Below are 22,560 nucleotides of genomic sequence, written 5' to 3'. Positions count from 1 at the left end.
GTCTCTCCCCTGTGGCTATCAGGGACAATTATTGAGCATATCACTCTCTAAAGAGCATCTTTAGCCAGTGGTTGTTTTACAGCATTGCGCCAATGTGCGTGTCACTTGCCAGGGCTGTGCTCACGCAAGCCCATTCATCAAGGATGAACACTCATGGCAAAGCGCAAGTCTCGTCTCTCTACGCTCGTGTTCTGCAGCTCAGCAGCGACCCAGGCCCCGAAGCAAAGCCGTAAGCCGCGCCTCCGCCCAGCCAAACACTACTTCTATGAACACCAGTCCCCAACCCAGCGTGGCGAGCTGCCATCTGAACTAATTCATCCCTTAGCCACCCGGGCCGAGGCTTGGAAAGCTATCCCCGGTGTGTCAAAATGGGTTCTGGACATGATGACATGAGGTTACTCGCTCCAATTCGCTCACAGACCCCTCCTGCTTCGTGGGCAAAGTCAATGCTTCAGTGAAGAGCAACGTGGCTCACGTCCTCCGCACTGAAGTACTGAGCTTACTGGTGAAAATGCTGTCAGGCTTCTATGGCCGTTACTTCCTCGTTCCCAAGAAGGATGGCGGCATCAGGCCAATCCCAGACCTCAGACATCTGAACTACGCCCTCACGAAATGGCTGTTCAAGATGCTAACTTTGAAACGAATCCTCACGCTAGTATGCCCAGGGGCTTGTTTTTTCTCAGTGGATCTGAAAGATGCATACTTTCATATCCAGATTGCCCCCCTTCACAGACCGTTCTTGAGGTTTGCATTTCAAATGGGTTGCATACCAGTATACAGTTCTACCATTGGACTGTTTCTGGAACCATGAACGTTTAAGAAGTGCATGGGTGCAGTGTTTTTCCCCTGAGACAGAAGGGAATGCACATCCTCAACTACCTCGATGACTGGCTCATTCTGGCCCAGTCAGAGGCAGAATTAAACTCTCTCAGATCTGTGCTCCTCAGCCATTTGGGATGCCTAGGACTCAGAATCAACATAACCAAGAGCTCACTGCTCCCCAGTCAGAGAATCTCTTCCTGGGTGCAGTAAGAATTTGGCTGAAGGTTTGGCTGACACCCGAGCACGCTCAGACTATTCAACGGCTTTTGACTTGGTTCAGAGTAAGGGCCCGTTGCCCTCTCAGAACCTTCAAAGGATGCTAGGCCTCATGGCCTCGACATCGACAGTCCTTCTGCTGGCTCTGCTGCATTGCGCCCCCTGCAGGACTGGCTGAAACACCAACATTCTATAGTATTCCTGCTAGAAAAGTTGTTTGTCCATGACAAACCTGTGATATTACTTGCATACTAGTCATAATCTGAAGATATAGTACACATGTAAGACAAGGCTTTAGTGGTGACATGTTGATATACAGGGTAAATTGCTACATTCTGTCATGTTATGTGACATCAAATACACTTGTTGTATTACATTTTAACATTTATTCACAACACATACCATGACTGTTCACAAACATCTGTATACCCTACAAACTAGGGTAAAAGCACAATAACACAAAGAATGAAATGGCAACTATATATGTAGACAATACTTTTATTAGTTTAAATTAGTAACAAATTTGTACATGTAGAGACTGCTAGGTTTTCGGTCATTTGAGAGTTTGTTGCGAGTCCAAATCAGGGAATGCTCATCTCAACTTTCCTGCAAGGGAAAATAAATAGTACAGCGTAGCTGAATGCCACTGCATAGTATAATAGAGGAATCATTGGTAATGGGTCATGGAATTACTGAAAAATTCATTTTCAATAATTCTACAGTTTAGAGAAATTTCTTTACTCCATAAACATTTTTCAGGTTTATGTGGTTTTTGTCCCTAAATTGATTTTCTAATATTGTACAATACTGGTTCCTGTCAATTCCTAACCCTCACTGATATACAATTAGTTAAAACAATTATTTAGTGAAATCTGCAATTTTGGGCCGAAATCTAGGCTGAGATGGGAGAAGTGAAATCAGCAAGTGATTTCTTTTTGTGTGTGATAAAAGTCATGAATTTAGAGAGCATGCTAAAATACCATGTAACAACTTCACAAAACAATCAATACCAAGGTTTTTTCCTGGGTCAGAAATGGTCTTTGGTGGAGGCATAGGCGTAATTTGCGGGTGGGACGGGTGGGATATGACCCCACCACTTTTTGCCAGAGTCCATTTTGTCCCCACCACTCAGCTGATCAGAACACTAAATGAGGATTATATCATTATCTAGGGCTGGGCAATATGGCCAAAAAATCATATCTCTGTATCTTTTGGTAAAATGGCGATATATGATATATATCTCAGTACTTTCTACGTTTTTCTATTTGGATAAAGGAAATCTATATTTATTTAAAAAAAATTTCACATCCTGCCCAATGATACAAACAATGTTGATATTGAACGATATGGAAAATACATTCTATTTTAATTTAATTAGAATATAATATTATAATCTTGTAGGATAACGGATTATAATCAGGTTACAAGCATAACCTGTCAGTCAGGGGAAAAATGTAATGTAAAAAAAGAATCTGGGTAATTTAAGCCCTAAGGGAAACAATGTTGTTGTTTTTTGTTTGTTTTTATATTGGCCAATGTCTGAGAGACCACAACCCATAAGATTGGTCTTTCATTACAGAAAAGAGGGTCTACACTTTGTGAAAAATGTGTAATTTCTGCTAATATACAGTATCAAATCATGTTATATCATTTTAGAATTGTATTACAATGTATACCTTTTAAAAAGAACTGCAACATGTTCAAAACTGAAACCAAAGGAAGAAATATAAGCATTCCCCTGACTTACTGCTGCGGTTGCATTTTATTTATCTAGAGTCTAGATCATGTACCGTTTAACTTGTGTGGTGACCTGCAATTGTTAATTAATTGTTTTAATTAGCTATACATGTTTTTTTCTTTATTTAGAAGCATATCTATAATGTGTTTAATAATTGTATTTTCATACTTTATTAATGATCAATTTATAATTTCTAAATGAAGTATTGCATTATTTGCAAAGCAGTTATTTAGAAGTTGTCAGTGATTCATAAGATCACTTAGGTGGAAGTAAATGTTGTAAATGCAGGTAGTTATAAAGCATTTAGTAGTGGTCAGTTAACTATTTTTGTGAGCTCATCTAAAGTCAGGACTATATATGCCTTGTAAAGCATTTATAAAGGAGATTTACTGGAAACTGCTGTTTCTGTAGAAAGTCATCCGGTTTTACCTGTCATGTGACTCTATAGAAACCAGCATCCACTTCTTGTAAAGTGGAATTACAGTTTCAAAAGGTAATAATGTAGTCATTTTTAGTTTTTGCTTCTGGCACTGCATTCCTCAGAGTCAGAGATGAACGTAGCAGTGGGGTGGGGTAGATAACTCTTTATAAATGCAGTGGTACTTGCTTTACATTCCATTACAAAGCTGACAGTCGAGGAAACAGCAGTCAGATCACAGAAGCATGAAGTTTTACACAGCTTTAAGTGTTGCTGTTATCATACTTCTCTACATAGCAGGTAAGATCTTACAAAAAAGTCAATAACATGACAAAATTACATGTAAATTGTATGATTTTTCTTTTATTTAAAAACTGACAAGCAATTTAATTCCTGATAACCTTTGTAAACACATTTGACAATTTATGTTTCTCATGATTGTAAAAACCTTTGGATCTGAAGAGTTATGGTTAAATGCTTGAAATTAGTTCTTTAGATATATATACATTTCTTTACGAATGCATAATTTCTGTATTTTAATGGATGGGTTTAATTCATGTAAATTCCCGGATGCCAAGAATCAAGATGCAGTTGGGTGACTGTGAAGGAGCTATAAGATAGTTTTGATTTATTTAATATTTTGGTCACTACATAAATTCCATTATGTCATTTATACATTTGATGACTTTAACCCTTGTGTGGTGTTCATATTTTTTGTTATTCAGCCAGTGTTCGTGGGTCTGGTGGACCCGCTGCATTTTGGGGTTTTTAATTCAACACAATCAAACAATTTTATGTTAAAATACTCAACAGATGTTTACTTCATCCCAATTACAAGCAATATAAACAGCATATATGGTTAATATTTTCCCTTTACCTTTGTTAATCACATTTAAGAATTGCAACCCTGTGCGGGATCGGCAGGGGTAGAAACACAAAACTCACTCTTGCACTCACACTCTCTATGACTGTATGACTTACAGAAGGAATACTTAACTAAGAATGTTTTGGGAAACACATATTATTGATAAGGTACAGCTTAAGGTGTAACTTAAGAATGACATAGTGTTAAGAAGGTTTTGGGAAACGCAACCCAGTTTATCAGCTCTACCCACATGATTGTCTACTTACTTTGTCTTTGTCTAAACACACAGGTTCCCTCGGCCAGTTAGATGGTAAGTTGTCACAATAAACATAAAAACTCTTGTTCCACACAGAATGTTTCTTCTATGTCTGTGAGGCATTTTAACAAGGAAATCTCATATCTTGCTCTATCTCTACAGTATGTGGTCGAGCCCCCCTCAACAGCAGGATTGTTGGAGGGGAGAATGCGGCGGCGGGGGCTTGGCCGTGGCAAGTCAGCATTCATGTCATCGGCTTTGGCCATAGCTGTGGTGGGACTCTAATCACCAAAGACTGGGTTTTATCTGCAGCTCACTGCTTCGAGAGGTATGGGGCCTGAAACGCAAATATCAAGCGCAAAACGCAAATAACTTTGTGGGCGGGTCTTGGGCACTGTTGCTATTATACCAGCGGGATAAATGACTCTTGCGCCCGACGCAAATCTAAAATGGGTTGGTCTGAAGTAGCTTCATTATTCATAGGTGTGGTTTGGGTGTAACGTGAAATAAACCAATCAGAGCGTCATCTCACATTGCCTTTAAGAGCGTTCTATAGCAAATTGCTATTATAACGGCGGATTTGCCAGGCGCACGCGAGGAGAGGTTCACAGCCGAGGAGACCGACGTTCTCGTCAGGGACTTTGGGGATGGAGAAACACACCCAAATTAACTTCAGTTAAACAGGCATATGATAATTTGGGTAAATGTGTAAGCTACATGTATGCTTTTATAATAAACTATCTATCTATCTATCTATCGTAATAATGTATGATTTGCAAAAATGAAAACTGCTGCGTCTGTGTGTAGATGAGAGAATCAAAGTGTATGCGCGTTGTGCACACGCTACATTGATTATGGCCCTTAAAATAGCATATGAATAACATGCGCAACGCGCCACTGACTTTAAACTCTTTTTTAAAATAGCATGAGGGAACGTTTGCGCCGGAACACGCCTCCTCTTTGCGCTGAACCGCCGCGGGGAGCGCAAGTGTATTTCTTAGTTAACCGACATGCGTCTGTGGAGGGAAAATTCCGCTTTGCGCGGGTGCAAAATAGGAATGATACATGCGTCGGTGTACAAAGTCAATTGCGCTGCAAGATAGGGCCCATGAAGTTTAAAACACTTAAGATACATTTGTAGATTGATACTATTAAAGCAGACTTTCTCTATTTACAGGTTTAATGCATCTTACATTGAGGTGTACTTTGGCCGTCTGAAACAATCTGGCTCAAACCCTAATGAGACATCCAGGACAGCGAGTCGAATCATCAGCCATCCTAACTTTGTCCATCCAAATCCTGACAATGACATAGCACTGGTCCAGCTCTCCTCTTCTGTGACTTTCTCTGATTACATTAAGCCTGTCTGTCTGGCGGCGGCTGGTAGTGTATTTTCTTCAGGCACAGAGAGCTGGGTCACTGGATGGGGCAGGCTACAGTCTGGAGGTGAGTGAGCAAGCAAGGCAATTGGTTTAAAATTACCATGATGGAGATCCATGTTTGCTTTAGTTGGGATGCTGACCCTTGACTTTTCAACATTAGTTTTTCTCTTGCTGCTTGAACTGTGTTTTTGCAAGCAACACTTGTGTACACACACGGTTTGTGAATACAGTTTGTTATATTGAATATGATGACAAAATTACCATATAGCTTGTTCTTTCAATAATCTCATTCATAGTTTAATCCTGTCAAGTCAAGTCAAGTCAAGTCAACTTCATTTAAATAGCGCTTTTAACAATGTAGATTGTTCCAAAGCGGCTTTACATTGATAATAGTAAATTGAAGTAACAGAGATTGTTTAGGCTTTACAGCAGCTCTACAATAAAGTTATTGTCCAGCTAAAGTTAGTTTTGATTGATTCACTTCTGTCGCAACGATCATTAGTTATTAACTTAGGGGCCGCTAACACGACAGCGTTTTAACAGAAAACCCTTAAGTTTTCTCTGTGCAAACTTTAAAAACGCGAACCAGTGAGAACAGTGGTGTTCAGTCTATAGGATTATATCTATAGGCGCGTTTGAATATATGTGCGCAGGCGTGTAGTCCTTCCCTACAAACCAACCCTCAAAAAACTACTTGTCTGACCTTATAAAACGGTTAGTTCCAATCCTTGATTCTGATTGGTCAATAGCTGTGCTTTATTCACGATAAAACATGGCTATGACCGCTTCACCCAACTGTTCTATGTATCACTACACAACACCCCTAGCAACCACTCTTAGTAACTTAAACACATGTTTGATCTCATTGATATTGTTCATCGAAGCTATATAGTAGAGTATTGTGAGAGATCGAGTAAGCGAGTGTACCGGCATTTACAGTAGATATAGCATTTTCCTTCAGGTCAGTCCTATATTCATAATAAAAAAGAAAAAAATCCGTTTGAATGTCCGCTGCGATATCTTGTCCTTTTAACAGTTAAGGTTTTTTTCCGTGCCCATAGTCATCTATCAGTTGCGTCTTCCTTCTCCGTGTTCACAAGTTTGATTCCTTTCAATGTAAAAGTCTTCTCTACTGACTGACTCACTCATAAAGACAGTCTTTTGTCGTCATCTATTGGCGAAATAATGTATGTAACTTTTGTTGCTGTTTACGGTCAGGGACTTTTTTTCCCTTATTTCTTTATTTTAGTGATTTTACTTCATAAAAGTTGCATAGATACATGTTTGTTGGCTTTAATAGTTGTATTGTGTGGTAACCGTTTTTTAAAAGCAATAAGGTACTCGAGACAAGTGCTGTATCGTGAATAAGTAACGGCTGAAGGGGTTGCAGGCACTCCGCTTCACGTCGTGCCTAACAACGCCCTTCAGCCGTTACTTATTCAAGATACAGCACAGCCTCTCGTACCTTATTGCTTACTTAAAATTAATAATACAGAATTTGTATCGCTTCTGCATAGCCACACGAACCAGAATTATCCAGACAGCGCTTTATCTGTAGAGAGGTAAAGGGAGCGGAGGGAGGCCTTCACGGGAGAGAGACTAGTTGACACTTCAAGACTGCTTTGTCGTCGCGTCCAGGCGAAGGTCCTTCATCAGATCTGGATACGGCCTTTATCCGGCTGACTGCGGTAAACCTTGGGATAAACAGAGAGACTAATATTAGCATAGACAGCATTCTTCTTATGATGTAACGAGTACTTCCGGTGCGCTGCTCAGCGGCAGCACTGCGTTTCAGTATACCATGTTTACGGTTTGTTTGTTTGTTTGTTTACGAGTGAGTAAGTCCGGTTGGTGATTAGTAGTGGAAAGATGAAGGTTGAGAATAATGTACTCCTGATCTGGATTTTGTGGATGATCGGCGGCTATGGACTATGTTTGACAATGCAATGCCCAACTGCACTGCACAATGCAATGCAATGCCCAACTGCACGTGGAATCTCAAACACATGCGGTGTCACGAGGGTTGCACGCCCCTACACTCGGGAGATGTTGCTGGAGTTAAATTTCAAGACAACGCAAGAGTCGATAACAGGCCTGTCTAAGGATCTGTTTGAAAATGTTCCACGTGAGCTGGTGAGAACAAAACGAAAGAAAAGAGGAAAAAGAGGAGGAATTCGGAGCCGACTGCGAAGGAGATTTAAACGACCACCGTTGCCGTCAATTGTCTTCAGTAATCTGCGTTCTCTGAATAACAAAATAGACATGATAAGATCACACACAAGGTACTGTAACGAATTTCGTGAAGCATCCTTGCTTTGCTTCACGGAAAGTTGGTTGAAGCCTACAATGCCTGACTCGATTTTTGAAATCCCCGATTTCACTTTAGTTCGAGCTGATAGAGATAAATCGTCAGGTAAAAATATAGGGGGAGGTATCTGTGTGTATATTAATGAGAAATGGTGTCGAAACTATTCAGTAAAATATAAGATATGTGATCCAAATGTGGAAATTCTCGGCATGACTTTAAGACCTTTTTATCTGCCTAGAGAATTTGGTTGTATCTTGGTGTTCGTGGTATACGTACCGCCCAGCGGCAAACCATCTCAGGCAGCAAGCCTGATTGCGGACTATGTTCACGAACTACAACTCAGCTACTCCGATGCCCCTGTGATTATACTGGGTGATTTAAACCAGTGCAAATTGGAGACTTTGTTGCCGGGATTCGAACAGTATGTAAAAACTCAAACAAGAAACAATAATATCCTTGATAAGTGCTTTGTGAATGTCAGGAATGCTTATGTGTCCAAAAGTATGCCACCAATTTTAAATTCTGACCACAATGTTGTGCTTATGATTCCCGTGTATAGGACTAAACTTAAAAAAAGTAAACCAGAAAAGAAAATGATCAGAATATGGTCAAATGAAAGTGTAGAACAACTGAAAGCCTGTTTTGATTGGACAAACTGGGAAATCTTTGATGAAGGCTCATTAGACGAAAGAACTACAGTGTTAAATGATTATATAAACTTCTGTGTGGAGCTGAACATACCTACTAAAGAGATAAAAGTTTATCCAAATAACAAACCATATGTGACTAAAGATATTAAAGAAATGATAAATGTGAGGAAAGTAGCTTTTAAAGATAAAAATAGTCTGGTACTTAAACAAACGGAAAGAGAGTTAAAAATTAAATTAAAAGAAACAAAAGAAGTTCATAGGAAGTGTTTGGAGAAAGCATTTAAAATTAACAACTCTAAAAAGGTTTGGGATATTATGAAAACTATGTCTGGACTGTCGTCCTCAAATAAATCCATTGTAACTGATGATGAACTTAGGTTTGGGAACGAACTAAACACCTTTTTTACACGGTTTGAACTAACAGGCAAACAAGATAAGAACAAAGAAACAACACATAGGGCCCTATCTTGCACCCAGCGCAAGTGACTTTGTACACCGACGCATGTATCATTCCTATTTTGCACCCGCGCAAAGCGGACTTTTCCCTCCACAGAAGCACGTCGGTTAACTAAGAAATAGACTTGCGCTCCCGGGGGCGGTTCAGCGCAAAGAGGAGGCGTGTTCCGGCGCAAACGTTCCTTCATGCTATTTTGCAGGTTTAGAAAACAATTGCGCCACTAACCAGGAAAAAATAGTTTAAAGTCAATGGCGCGTTGCGCATGTTATTCATATGCTATTTTAAGGGCGCATGCTTAGCCATAATCAATGTAGCGTGTGCACAACGAGCATACACTTTGATTCTCTCATCTACACAGAAGCAGCAGTTTTCATTTTTGCAAATCATACATTATTACGATAGATAGATAGATAGATAGATAGATAGATAGATAGATAGATAGATAGATAGATAGATAATTAGATAGACAATTTATTATAAAAGCATACATCTAGCTTACACATTTACCCAAATTATCATACGCCTGTTTAACCGAAGTTAATTTGGGTGGGTTTCTCCATTTCAATGTAACTTCTCTCTTTTACGGCCGTGACGAGAGCGTTGCTCTCCTTGGCTGTGAACCGCTCCTGGCGCGCGCCTGGCAAATCCGCCGTTACAATAGCAATCCGCTATGGAAAAAGCGCCTCTGCTCTTAAAGGGAATGTGAGATGACGCTCTGATTGGTTTATTTCACGTTACGCCCAAACCACACCTATGAATAATGAAGCTACTTCAGACCAACCCATTTTAGATTTGCGCCTGGCGCAAGAGTCATTTATCCCGCCGGGAAAATAGCAACAGCGCCGAGACCCGCCCACAAAGTTACTTGCGCTTTGCGCTTGACACTTGCGTTTCAGATCGTTAAAATAGGGCCCATAGAGTTTTAATACCATCAGATAGAATTGTTATTGAGGTTGAAGATGTCAGGAAAATGTTTCAATCTATTAATACAAAAAAGGCTGTGGGTCCTGATGGATGTAGTGCAGGCCTTTTAAAAAATTTCGCTCAGGAACTAGCACCTGTGTGGCAACCAGTATTTCAAGCTTCAGTTGACACACATGCTGTTCCTGTGATATGGAAAACCGCAGACATAAAACCACTACCGAAGATATCATGTCCAAAAAAATACAAAGACTTTAGACCAATAGCTCTCACTTCCGTGATTGTGAAATGTCTAGAGAGACTGTTACTTCAGTATTTGGTTGCGGCAGTTAAAGATAGATTAGATTCATGGCAGTTTGCCTATAAGAAAGGCTGTAGTACTGAAGATGCAGTTGCTGCTTTAGTGCATATTATCTCTAAAAATCTAGATAAGCCAAGAACAATTGTGAGAACTCTGTTCTTGGACTTCTCTTCTGCATTTAACACCATACAGGTTGACAGACTGGTGTTAAAACTCGTACAGCTGAGGGTGAACCCTTATCTGATTCAGTGGTATACATCATTTCTCACAGATAGAGTTCAGAGAGTCAGGGTGAATAAAACCGTGTCGTCTGAAATTATTACAAATGTCGGAGTACCGCAAGGTTGTGTTAGTTCCGCCATACTTTTTACATTATATACTGACGACTGTCGAACGGACATGTTAAATCAGTATATTTTGAAGTACTCTGATGATACTGTCCTAATATCTGTGTTGAATGACTTAGATAGTTCTGAGGTTCATCATCACGGTGTAAGTAAATTGATTGAGTGGTGTGAGAATAATGCTCTTATCATTAATACGAGTAAAACTGAGGAGATTGTATTTGGGTCAACGGCAGATATAGCGCCCGTCTTTATTCATAAGGAGGAAATTAGACTGGTTAAGACATATAAGTATTTGGGAGTGACCATAGATGATATGTTGTCTTGGAAAGATCACATTGAGACCCTATGTAAAAAGACTAAGCAGAGAATCTATTTTCTTCGCCGTCTTAGGTCTTTTGGAGTAAGAAGGCAGATTCTTCTGCTGTTTTTTAGGTCTGTGATAATGAGTTTACTGCAATATTGCAATTCTAGTTGGTATAAAAGTCTGTCTGTTGTGTTAAAAACAAAGGTTTTTAATCAATTAAAAATCTGCTCAAAGATAGTAGGTCAGCCGCTTGAGAAGCTTTATGACTCAGCTTATCACAATAATATTCTCAGGTTGGCTGACAATATAGCTTCTAATCCCATGCATATTTTGCACAAAGAGTTTGAACTACTACCGTCAAAGCGGAGGTATAGAGTTCCCAAATTTAATAAGGTGAAGCTGAAACACTCTTTTGTGCATCAGGCAATCCTAGCGCTGAACAAAAAAACCTAATCAGAGATCAAGAGTATTGGGATGGTGGGGCTGTAGATGGATAAGTGTTGTATTGAATGTATAATTGTGTGGTCTGAGTGAATGTCAATGTTAAATGTATGTTAAATGTTGTAGTAAACATGGATACTGTTATGTAAGAAAAATTTCAGACTTCAGTCTGACAATAAAGTATAAAGTAAAGTAAAGTAAAGTAATCATCATACAAAAATTCATGGCTCCCAGCATGCATTGTGGCATGAATACATTATGTAGATTAATTATTTATTGATTGTCACCATTTTTTGAGGTTTGTATAATGAGTGTTGATGTCTAAGTGTGTCGTTTTTAACTTTTAAGTATTTTCGGACAATCTTACACAAATTTCTTCAGTGTTAAAAATGAATTTTATTACATCAATTGAGTTCATTACTTTCTCCTCAAATAACATTCATATTCCAAAAGTGAGTAAAACTACAGTAAAAGCAGTTGCTTAAATCACTTTATTTGAAGTCCCTTGTCTGTTACATGTTGATCTGCTTTATCAATGCAGAAATGTTCTCCATAAACACCTGCAATTGCTGATAAAGCACCAACTTAACGAAAGTCAAGGGTCAAGAGTCTAACTACATGTCTCCCCTGACATGATTGTAAAGCGCTTTGGGTGTACAGTAGTACATATGAAAGCGCTATATAAATGCCCGATTCTATTCTATTCTATTCTAACTATAACAAACACTGATCATCATAATGGTGACCCTAAAGGAAACATTTTCTATCACTCATCAACATCTAAACCTCTGTTAATTCTCAATAAGAACTGCTGTAGATGTGTGACATAAATATAGCCAGTTTGGTTAGTATTAAGTTAAGCTGGTAATGTTTAAAAAGATCTTGAGAGAGTTAACGTCTTATCTTCACTTCATCTAGTGGCTGAAGAAAGTTGTAGTTTGTGTTCTTATTACTCTTTTGAAAGATGATTGAAAGAATGTTTCAGGAACATTTCACTAACTTTTAAATAACATTTTATTAACATTCCGACATTTTTATGTTCTTGGAATGTTAGGAATCAACGTTCCTAGAATGTGGAATTGTTAATCAAAATTAAGTTGAAAGAACGTTTGAGGAACAACATACCTAAGAAAGCACGTTCCTCTAACGTCAAGAAAACTGGAAAAATTTTTACGTCCCCAGAACCGACACTGAATATTTGGAGAACGTTCTTACTTTTTAGGTACAGTAGTACTCATACTTACTGTTTTTAAAACTTATATTGTTTAAGGCAATTGGTTCCCTCAAATGGTTTGAGTTACTGTAACTTATCAGGTTTAACATTGTGTAAACCTCAACAATTTACCGTGAAATGTTTTTTATTTTAAAAGCCATAAAATGTGTACTCTGATCTGTGTCACAGGCCCGTTTTCTGATATACTGCAGGAGGTAAAGATACCAATTGTGAACAACAGTGTCTGTAATAATACTTTTGGAGGGATCAACGTAAGCATCACAAACAATATGATGTGTGCTGGATTGTTACATAAGGGAGGAAAGGGTTCATGTCAGGTAAGATATCAGTCGTTAATTTTAACACTTTTTAATCCAAATCAATTTGCAAAACACTACTAACCTGGCAACTTTACACTGCCAACCTAGTTGCACAATGAATCCCAGTCTTTACTCCACGGATCACAAACTCGTACATTAGGACTGCTTTTTGATACTACACCTGTGGTCGTTTGTATAAATTGCTTAAAAGTTAGTCGTCTAATATTTTTCTGCAAGACTGTTCATAACTTTTTATAGTCAGTTATGTAAAAATATAGCTAGGTCTAATTTGATTACGAAAAGTAAGACTGATTCCCACTTGCTAGATAGGGCAAGCTCACACTACAGCACTACGAGACTACATGAACCGGCATGGTGCTCACACTATTGTTGTTGCATTGTTGCATACATTTCCAATTGTTTTTAGTTTTAAATTAGACTTTGAATAACACATGGTCATTCATGTGTTTGAAATGATCAGATAGGTATCCGTTTTGTTAAAACTGTTCTTATTACAATGGGCAACTATAACTGTGTCTCTACAAAACGAACATAAATCTAATCTTCAATTCCTGCGCTTTATGCAAATTTTGCATCAAAAAAAGCAAAATCAAGATCAAAGACTGCAATTGGAGAGCGAGAGCGAGAGCGAGAGAGAGAGAGAGAGAGAGAGAGAGACTGACTGTGTGCTTTAGGATGAGACGCTACTCCTCTGCGGCGATGCTTGTAGTAGTAGCGCTGTCGTATACCCGGAGCCGTTATAAAACGCTCTTGCATGTTTAGTTTTTACCATTTTAGGAGGAGTAAAATTTACATTTGTGGCTTCAACAACCAGGTGTATTTTGTCCACACTGTAAAAGAAATCCTAATTTTACAGAAAATAACTGATTTTTTTACGTTCATTTTCTTTCATTTTAAATTGTACTCAAATCTCTGTAAAATTACAATTATACAGAAAATGTACTGTATTTTTCTTAAATTACATAAAAATTTATGTAAAATTACAAATACAATCTTAAATTAAACTTTGAATTGTTGAGATTCATACACCGATTGTTGCTATCTGTGTGTGTCAGCATAGATTAACTATTTGTGCTCATGTTTGTTAAAATATTCTAAATGATTGCTGCAGTAACACAGGGTTTATAATGTTAATGTATTAATGGAACAACATAATTAATTGTTAGATTTAAATAACATCAATGAATCAGGCGATTTCATGATGATTTTAAAACCCTCAACAGATACTGTACACTTCATCACCTGATCTCATTTCACTTTTGCTTTCTTTGCTGCTGCAATTGTGTGTACAAACATACTGTCACAGCAGCTGAAAAAGACAAAAGCTATAATAAGAGTAAAAGGGTTATATAATAATAATAATTCGTTGTCACACTACATTCTTATGCATCGCTTTCTGCCAGGACTTTTCCCAAATCACTGAAGAGACGTTGACATTCGGGTTAGTAGTAGCATGTAATACTTATCCCGCGCGAATAGGGCTTAAGGCTGATATGACCCCATTAATATACACAGACTTTGTGACTCAGATAAGGTCTAGTTCTGGTATATTTCTTTGCTCTTGGCTGACATATGTGGCATTGCTATGGCCTGCTTGTGGCTCAGATCTGGAGCTGTCCGCCCAAGTGCCACCATTCCACGCTGCAAGTGGGCCAGATCATCATTCCACATGTGCCAGATGTGGGCCGGATCTGGTCCGAAACAATGTTACTATGTAGGTTGCGCAGTTCAATTCTCACACTTTAATAATATGTATGGGCTAACTCCTACCTTAATATAAAAAGCTGTGTTACTACGAGGAATGATTACCTCAAAATGCAGATCTGAATGCAAGTACAAGGTATTTTATCTGAATGAAATACATACATCTCTCTCACTTTTGCTCAAGTGCCAGTGATTAACCCTCAGCGTGCTAGTGCTGGCACGGTTGCCAACCCCTACTCTAACCATTAGGCCAGAACTGCCCCAATATGGCAGCGTCTGTGACTGCTGGAGACAGGCTCAGATCACATCACTGACTTGCCCATACTAAACAAGCATCGCTGACCGCAATGAGCAATAATTTGTCGTTCCTGGCTTTTTGTCACAGAATTTGGAAATCAGTCTGCAGACAGCTAAATTCAAGCAAAAGTTGTGTTGTGTGAGCTTGCCTTAAGTCAAACTAGTTCTCTTACGAGAGGTCTCTCGTACTGCGTAAGATATCTTACGCTAGGGGAAAATCCTTTTCCGCGAGATATTGAAGCCAAAAATTATCCTTAATTTTGTAATAATGCAAAACGCGTTGCAGCAGCAATGCAGACATAGGCGAGACAGCTCGCGCGCCTATTGGCTGCTCTGCGGCAACTGCAGCAGCCTATCGAGCGAGGCCTGGCGTGACGCCAGACCCAATCAGGGCACTTCGCGCCCGCTGCGTCACGTCCCGCCGAAATGGGCGTGGTCTAGGCCTATAAATATCGCTCGCAGGCAGCTATTATCTGATTTTTCATCCTTCAAGCGAAGCACACGCATCGCTGGAGCTGGATTAGAAGCCGCGCCGTCGAGAGAGAGCACCTTCAGCGGGACGAGTCACTGAAGTCGCTGGCCGCGCCGCCTTCCTGCCTTCCTGCTGCGCTTTCCGGCGCTTATATCCTTCTCTTTTATTTGCACTGTATTTCTGTGTGTGTGTGTCGCCGCCGCGACACACATTTCTAAAAGAGCTAGCGTCTTTTTAAAGATGCCTTCCTGCGGCTCGTGCAGAGCCACACTCAGCGACGGGGACCGCCACGTGATCTGCGTTTCCTGCCTGGGTGAGGAACATGCAGCTCTCGCGCTTGCTGACGGCGGATGCCCTCACTGCGAGCTGATGGCAATGACGACTCTGAGGACTCGCCTAGCCGTCTTCACCGAGACTGCTCCCCCGCCCGCCGCGGCGTCGCGCCGTAAAAAGCGCCGTGCCCAGCGGGCCCCGGAACCCTCCCTCAGCCGCCAAAGCTCGCCGGTTCGCCCGCTTGCTTCCCCGGCTTCTTCTGTTTCGCTTCCTGACGGACAGCGGCCGCCGTCTGCCGCCGCTTCCGTTGATATCGCGGATGAGGAAGCCCTGCTGGGAGAGGATGATTCCTGCTCTATCCTGGCGTCAGGCAGTGAGGATTGGGCGGGCTCTGAGGACCCCGCACCCCCTGCCCGCACTTCGTCAGGCAAGAGAGCTTCTATTGAGACGGAACTCATGCGAGTACTCGCACAGGCCGCGGCGAGCCTCGGCCTCGAGTGGTCTTCGCCTGAGCAGCCCGCTCACAACCGGCTGGATGGATTTTTCCTGCCTGGGGAGCGCGCTTCGCCTGTGTCCAGACCGGCGCCTTTTCTTCCTGAGTTACACGAAGAAGTCGCCAAGTCCTGGAGCGCCCCCTATTCTGCTAGAGTGCGTCCTGCTGTTTCTTTGGCATTCTCCGCCGTTGACGATGCCAAGAACAGAGGATACCTCTCGCTGCCGCCGGTTGAAGAGGCGATAGCGGCCCACTTATGCCCGCCCTCCGCTGGACGGCGCGCTAAGCCGGCCCTGCCCTCTAAAGCTTGCCGCACGACGTCGAGCTTGCTCCACCGCGCTTTCTCCGCCGCCGGGCAAGCTGCGTCAGCGTTGCACACCATGGCAACGCTCCAGATCTTCCAGGCCGATCTCCTCCGTAAGCTGGATGAGGAAGGACCTGACGCGATCTGTGTGCCGGACTTAAGGAGTGCCACGGACCTCGCTCTTCGTGCTACTAAGTCCGCAGCGCAAGCCATTGGACGGACTATGGCTTCTCTCACCGTGTCTGAGAGACATCTCTGGCTGACGCTCTCGGAAATGGCCGAGTCTGAACGCACCGCGTTCCTCGACGCCCCGCTTTCCGCCACAGGCCTCTTTGGATCCTCCGTCAAAGATTTCGCGGAGAGATTCGCAGAGGTACAGAAAGCGTCTCAGGCCATGAAGCACTTCCTCCCGAAGCGCTCCAGCTCTGCAGCAGGCCGTGCGAAACCGTCTGCTCAGAGCTCACAGCCACAGCCACCGTCCACTGCCTCCACTTCACAGCGCCGCCAGGCCAGAAGCGCGAGACCGCGCTCCCGCTCATCCGGTCGCCGCCCCGCAGGACGCGGCTCGCGACCTAGGATCACGGTGAAGCCCGAGGCCCCGAAGTCGTCCTAGCACAGCTAGGAAAACGACGGTGTTCCAGTCCCGCTGCGGCCGGACTCACACCAAAGCTATTCGCTCGTCCAGTTCCAGAAAATGTGACTGTTCCAGTGTTTTCTGCAGCCAACAAGTCGGTTCTGTCACCCGCTTGCCTGCACACAAATGCCGTTTTCACGGCTATCCAGATAAATCCCCAAAAGAGTGTGTTTTCTGGTGTCCCGGCCACGGCCGATGGTGTTTCGTGTGTAGTAAGAATGCCCACTGCCCAGTGCCCATCCCTACACATAAGCACAGCCTGTCACACAGGGCTCGCGCACATAAAACCGACTCAGATCGGTTGCGCTTCAAACATGGTGAACGTGCCCACTACCCAGTGCCCACTAACACCACGTTATGCATGTCTCACGGTTTCTGTAAAAACGAAACCAAAGTGCACTCGCTTCACGCAAGCGAACGATGCTTTCAGTGTGATAAATGTGCCCGCTGTCCCGCGCCCACATCCACACATAGACATGACAGTTCCCACGGGAACCGCCCAGCCCTCCCCCTCGCGGTTAACCACCGTAGAGGAGTCGAGCGCGGGCAATCTGCCCGCTGTCATCAGCGCGCCCCATGCCTCAAATGTCACGAGCGACACGCTTGTGTTACAGCACACCGAAGCTTCTCCATCGCTGAGCGAGCGGAGCGCGCTTCGTATTCGACCCCTAGCTATCCATGCAGACGCATGGGCAAAGCTACCCGGGGTTTCGAAGTGGGTGCTGAACATTATAGAAAGAGGCTATTCGCTGCAGTTTCGCCGACGCCCTCGCCGCTATGTGGCGCGCGTCGAGACCACGGTAAAAACAGAAGTAGCACATCTACTTCGAGCCGAAGTGACGAAACTATTGAGCAAAGGGGCCATAGAACCTCTCTCTCAAGATCAGAGCGAGGGAGGGCTATACAGCAGATACTTCCTGGTACCGAAAAAAGACGGGGGTCTCAGACCCATACTAGATCTAAGGCAGCTGAACAAAGTGCTTGTGAAGCGACAGTTCAGGATGCTCACGACCAGGCAAATCCTTGTGCAGATTCGCCAAGGAGATTGGTTTGTGTCAATAGATCTGAAAGACGCGTATTTTCAAATACAGATAGCGTCACGTCACAGGCGATATTTGAGATTCGCCTTCGAGGGCCAGGCATATCAGTACACAGTCCTGCCGTTCGGTTTGTCCCTAGCACCCCGTACATTTACGAAGTGCATGGACGCGGCGCTCGCACCCCTCAGAATGAGAGGCATGCGAGTGCTGAACTATTTGGACGATTGGCTGATTCTAGCGCAATCTCGCGCAGTGCTCATAGAACACACGACCATTTTACTCGATCACCTCGAGGATTTGGGTCTGAGTGTCAATTGGGCGAAGAGCTCCCTGTCACCCAGTCAGAAAATATCTTTCCTGGGCACAGAACTGGACTCACTATCCATGATAGCGCGACTATCACAACAGCGCGCGGTAGACATTCGACGCACAGCGAACTCTTTTCGCTGCGGCGCGTCTGTCCCGCTCAAAAGATTTCAGAAGATGCTAGGTCTCATGGCCTCAGCATCGTCAGTGCTCCAGCTGGGTCTGCTACGCATGCGCCCGCTGCAGTTTTGGCTGAAAGCGCGAGTCCCACGCGAAGCGTGGGCACCCGGTTTGCTTCGCCTCAGGGTCAATCAGAAATGCGTTACAGCTCTGAAACCCTGGAAAGCGAACGACTGGTACCAATCAGGTGTAAGCCTGGGGACTTCCTCGAGGGTGAAAGTGGTGTCCACGGACGCGTCCACCTCGGGATGGGGAGCGCTGCTCGAGGGCAGACCGTTCTTCGGCCAGTGGTCAGAACGGGAGAAGCTCCTGCACATAAACTGCCTCGAAATGCTGGCAGTAGACAACGCGCTGACGCGTTTTTGTCCCCAAATAAAAGGTCACCACGTCTTGGTCCGTTCGGACAACATGTCTGTGGTGTCCTACATAAATCGCCAGGGCGGCATCAGATCCGAGAAACTGTACAGGCTGGCAGAACGCCTCCTAGTATGGGCTCAGTGCAACCTGCGCTCGCTCAGAGCAGCGCACGTGCCAGGGATCATGAATATAGGACCAGACAGACTGTCCAGGAACAATGTTCCGGCAGGCGAATGGTCCCTACACCCACAGACAGTCCAACTGCTGTGGAAGAAATTCGGCAGAGCGAAAGTGGACCTGTTTGCGTCTCAAGAAAACGCTCACTGTCAAGAATTTTTCTCCAAGAGCAGGAGCGCGCTGTCCCATGTGTGGCCCCGCCGCCCGCTCTATGCTTTTCCCCCCGTCTCTCTCCTGCCTCAGGTGATAGAACGGATCAGGGAAGAAGGATGCTCAGTACTGCTGGTAGCACCGTTCTGGAAAAACCAACCTTGGTTCCCAGCCGTGATGCAGTTAGCAAGTACTGCCCCGTGGCCGGTACCAGTGAGGAGAGATCTCCTCTCACAGGCCCGCGGCTCGATCTGGCATCCTCACCCGGAACTATGGTCCCTTCATGTCTGGGCCATCAACGGGTACATGTTGGACTCCCTAAAGGAGTATTAAACACGATCACGCAGGCTAGAGCTCCGTCTACAAGACGACTCTATTCTTCGAAATGGTCAGTGTTTTCGGGCTGGTGCACAGCCCGTGGTGTGTCACCCACAAACTGTGATGTGACGGAGGTGCTTTCCTTCCTACAAGAGCTGTTGGATGGGGGCAGGGCCCCCTCCACGCTCAAAGTTTATGTGGCGGCTATAGCAGCGTTCTCAGAAACAACGCTTGGTCAGTCAATAGGAAGGAACGATTTAGTCATCCGCTTCCTTAGAGGAGCTAAGAGACTGAATCCTCCCAGACCTCCCTCAGTCCCCGTATGGGACCTTTCTACGGTTCTGGAAGCCATGAAAGGTGCGCCATTTGAGCCTTTGCAGTCAATCGATTTAAAACACCTGTCTTTCAAAACAGTGTTTTTGCTGGCTCTCGCTTCAGTGAAGCGCATAGGGGATCTGCACGCGCTCTCTGTGAGCGCGGCGTGCATGGAGTTTGGGCCCAATGACTCAAAAGTTATACTCAAACCTAAGCACGGTTATGTTCCAAAATCCCTCAACACACCGTTTAGGGCGCAGATTATCTCTCTGTCAGCCCTACCGGTCCCTGATGAGGAAAGAGACGCGAGCCTCCTTTGCCCAGTCAGGGCATTACGAGCTTATGTGTCTCGCTCGTCTGTTTTCAGACAGACGGAACAGCTCTTTGTTTCGTTTAGCGGACGTTCTAAGGGACTAGCCGCGTCGAAACAGAGCCTATCCAGATGGATAGTTGATGCTATAGCGCTGGCATACGCCTCCAAGGGCATGCAGTGCCCTTTGGGTGTCAGAGCGCATTCCACGAGAGGCATGGCCTCTTCGTGGGCCTGGTCAAGTGGGATTGCCTTGCAAGATATTTGTATGGCGGCAGGCTGGGCCTCCCCGTCTACATTTATAAGGTTTTATAACCTAGAGGTTCCCGCCCTGCAGGCCAGGCTGCTGTCGGTCTAAACTACCAGTATTATCTGACCTGATGCGTTCAGCTCAGAATGCTGCGTTTGCTGAGCACAGCTCGATGTTCGACAGTTTAAAGCTGGGCAAACTGTGTAAGACCCACATTTTTTCCCATCAGTTCAGGCCGTACCCCGCCCTGTCTGTATGATGAAATTCGCGTCCCTTCGACGCTACTTTATGTGGAAAAGTGAGGCTGCACCCCTCCTTCTTCCCGGACTCTCTGTGAGTTCACTGAGTGATTGTGCACTATATGTACCCCGGGCTTTCGCCCTTGGGTCTTTGGTGTCAGATCTCAGCATGCACGGCGTTTTACATTGGGTCCCCTAGCGTAAGATATCTTACGCAGTACGAGAGACCTCTCGTAAGAGAACGTACTCGGTTACTAACGTAACCTCGGTTCTCTCTAGAAGAGGGAACGAGTACTGCGTATCTTGCCGTGCATGCACACGCTCTGGTTGCTTCGATGATGAAAAACCAGATAATAGCTGCCTGCGAGCGATATTTATAGGCCTAGACCACGCCCATTTCGGCGGGACGTGACGCAGCGGGCGCGAAGTGCCCTGATTGGGTCTGGCGTCACGCCAGGCCTCGCTCGATAGGCTGCTGCAGTTGCCGCAGAGCAGCCAATAGGCGCGCGAGCTGTCTCGCCTATGTCTGCATTGCTGCTGCAACGCGTTTTGCATTATTACAAAATTAAGGATAATTTTTGGCTTCAATATCTCGCGGAAAAGGATTTTCCCCTAGCGTAAGATATCTTACGCAGTACTCGTTCCCTCTTCTAGAGAGAACCGAGGTTACGTTAGTAACCGAGTACGTTCTTAAGTTATCAAAATGTCTCAACTATTGCATACTTGTCTCAACATGTCTTAACTATTGCATACTTATGTCTGTAACAGTTGTTCACTGTATATTGTCAATGCAGAATGTAAATGCAGAATGTTTGTCAATACAGGGAGACTCTGGAAGTCCAATGGCCAGTAGGAAAGGCTCCCTGTGGATTCAGTCCGGCATTATGAGTTCTAGTGTTGGATGTGCTGACCCCAAATATCCTGCTGTGTACACCCGAGTTTCTCAGTACCAGGACTGGATCAAGTCTTGCATGAGCAGCAACCCACCTGGATTTGTTCAATTCAACACTAAAAAGCCAACATCCACTGAAAAGTCAACATCCAACTCCAGCTTCGGAAGCATACCCAACCTCCTCTTATTTTCCCTTTCTCTCACATTCTCCTTCATTCCTTGCACATTCTCCCTCTACCTTGCTTCCTAGAGATTGTATGAACAGTAATTCTCAGGGTTCTTTGATGAAGAGAACAGTTTTGCTGTACATGCTCTCATAATATGTGAAATGTCAGAAAAGAGCCGTTTTTATTGTTGTTTTGGGGATTTGGGATATGACCTCTTGAGATAATAGAGATAGCCCGATATACATTTTCTTAATAATGATACAGATTATTTTTATGCTTATATGTCTGATAATTGGACATAAAATAGAACTGGAAAAATATTCTGTATGTTCTGATCCAATCTGACTTCTGACCTGTAATGCTGCCTGAAGCATAATCGTACACTGTGCATTCATTGGCCAGAGGAGAACTGAGCGACTGAGCTTGGTTTCTCCAAAGGTTTTCGTCTCCATTCTGTCACCTGATGGAGTTTTGGTTCTTTGCCACTGTTGCCATGACTTTTGGCTTGCTTAGTTGGGGACACTTTATATTCAACAATATTGATCTGCCTGCATTGACACCATTGTATGAGAACTGAACTGAGCTGGACGATGACATCACGGTTTTCTTTTCTTTTTTTTATCTCTGTAAAGCTGCTTTGAAACAATCTGTATTGTAAAAAAGTGTTATGTAAATAAAGGTGACTTGACAATGAAGTTTTAC

At 43.6% G+C, this 22,560-nt stretch overlaps 2 protein-coding genes and 1 long non-coding RNA gene across 3 annotated transcripts in view; 2 read left to right on the top strand and 1 right to left on the bottom strand.

The window, feature by feature from the left end:
- LOC309501752 (uncharacterized protein) overlaps positions 1-22,560 on the top strand; it is a 183,773-nt gene that overhangs the window by 131,002 nt on the left and 30,211 nt on the right. The gene's annotated exons all lie outside the window — the stretch shown is intronic.
- Positions 2,138-22,079, top strand: LOC309501910 (tryptase-like). Its single transcript, XM_082174170.1, has 7 exons — positions 2,138-3,494; positions 4,349-4,369; positions 4,478-4,643; positions 5,493-5,761; positions 12,829-12,977; positions 21,624-21,995; positions 22,027-22,079. The coding sequence occupies exons 1-6, from the start codon at positions 3,440-3,442 to the stop codon at positions 21,939-21,941; spliced, it is 978 nt and encodes a 325-aa protein (XP_082030296.1). The 5' UTR covers positions 2,138-3,439; the 3' UTR covers positions 21,942-21,995; positions 22,027-22,079.
- On the bottom strand, positions 5,792-12,785 carry LOC309503764. The gene is made up of 3 exons (XR_014207848.1): positions 12,154-12,785; positions 11,642-12,053; positions 5,792-7,465 (listed from the first exon to the last, which is right to left on the bottom strand). It is a non-coding gene; the product is annotated as an uncharacterized lncRNA (long non-coding RNA).

Source organism: Leuciscus leuciscus (genome assembly GCF_965113295.1).
Source record: "Leuciscus leuciscus genome assembly, chromosome: 1".
Classification (NCBI taxonomy): Eukaryota; Metazoa; Chordata; class Actinopteri; order Cypriniformes; family Leuciscidae; genus Leuciscus; species Leuciscus leuciscus.
The sequence above is the reverse complement of the archived record's forward strand: the minus strand, read 5'-3'. Positions and strand labels throughout refer to the sequence as shown.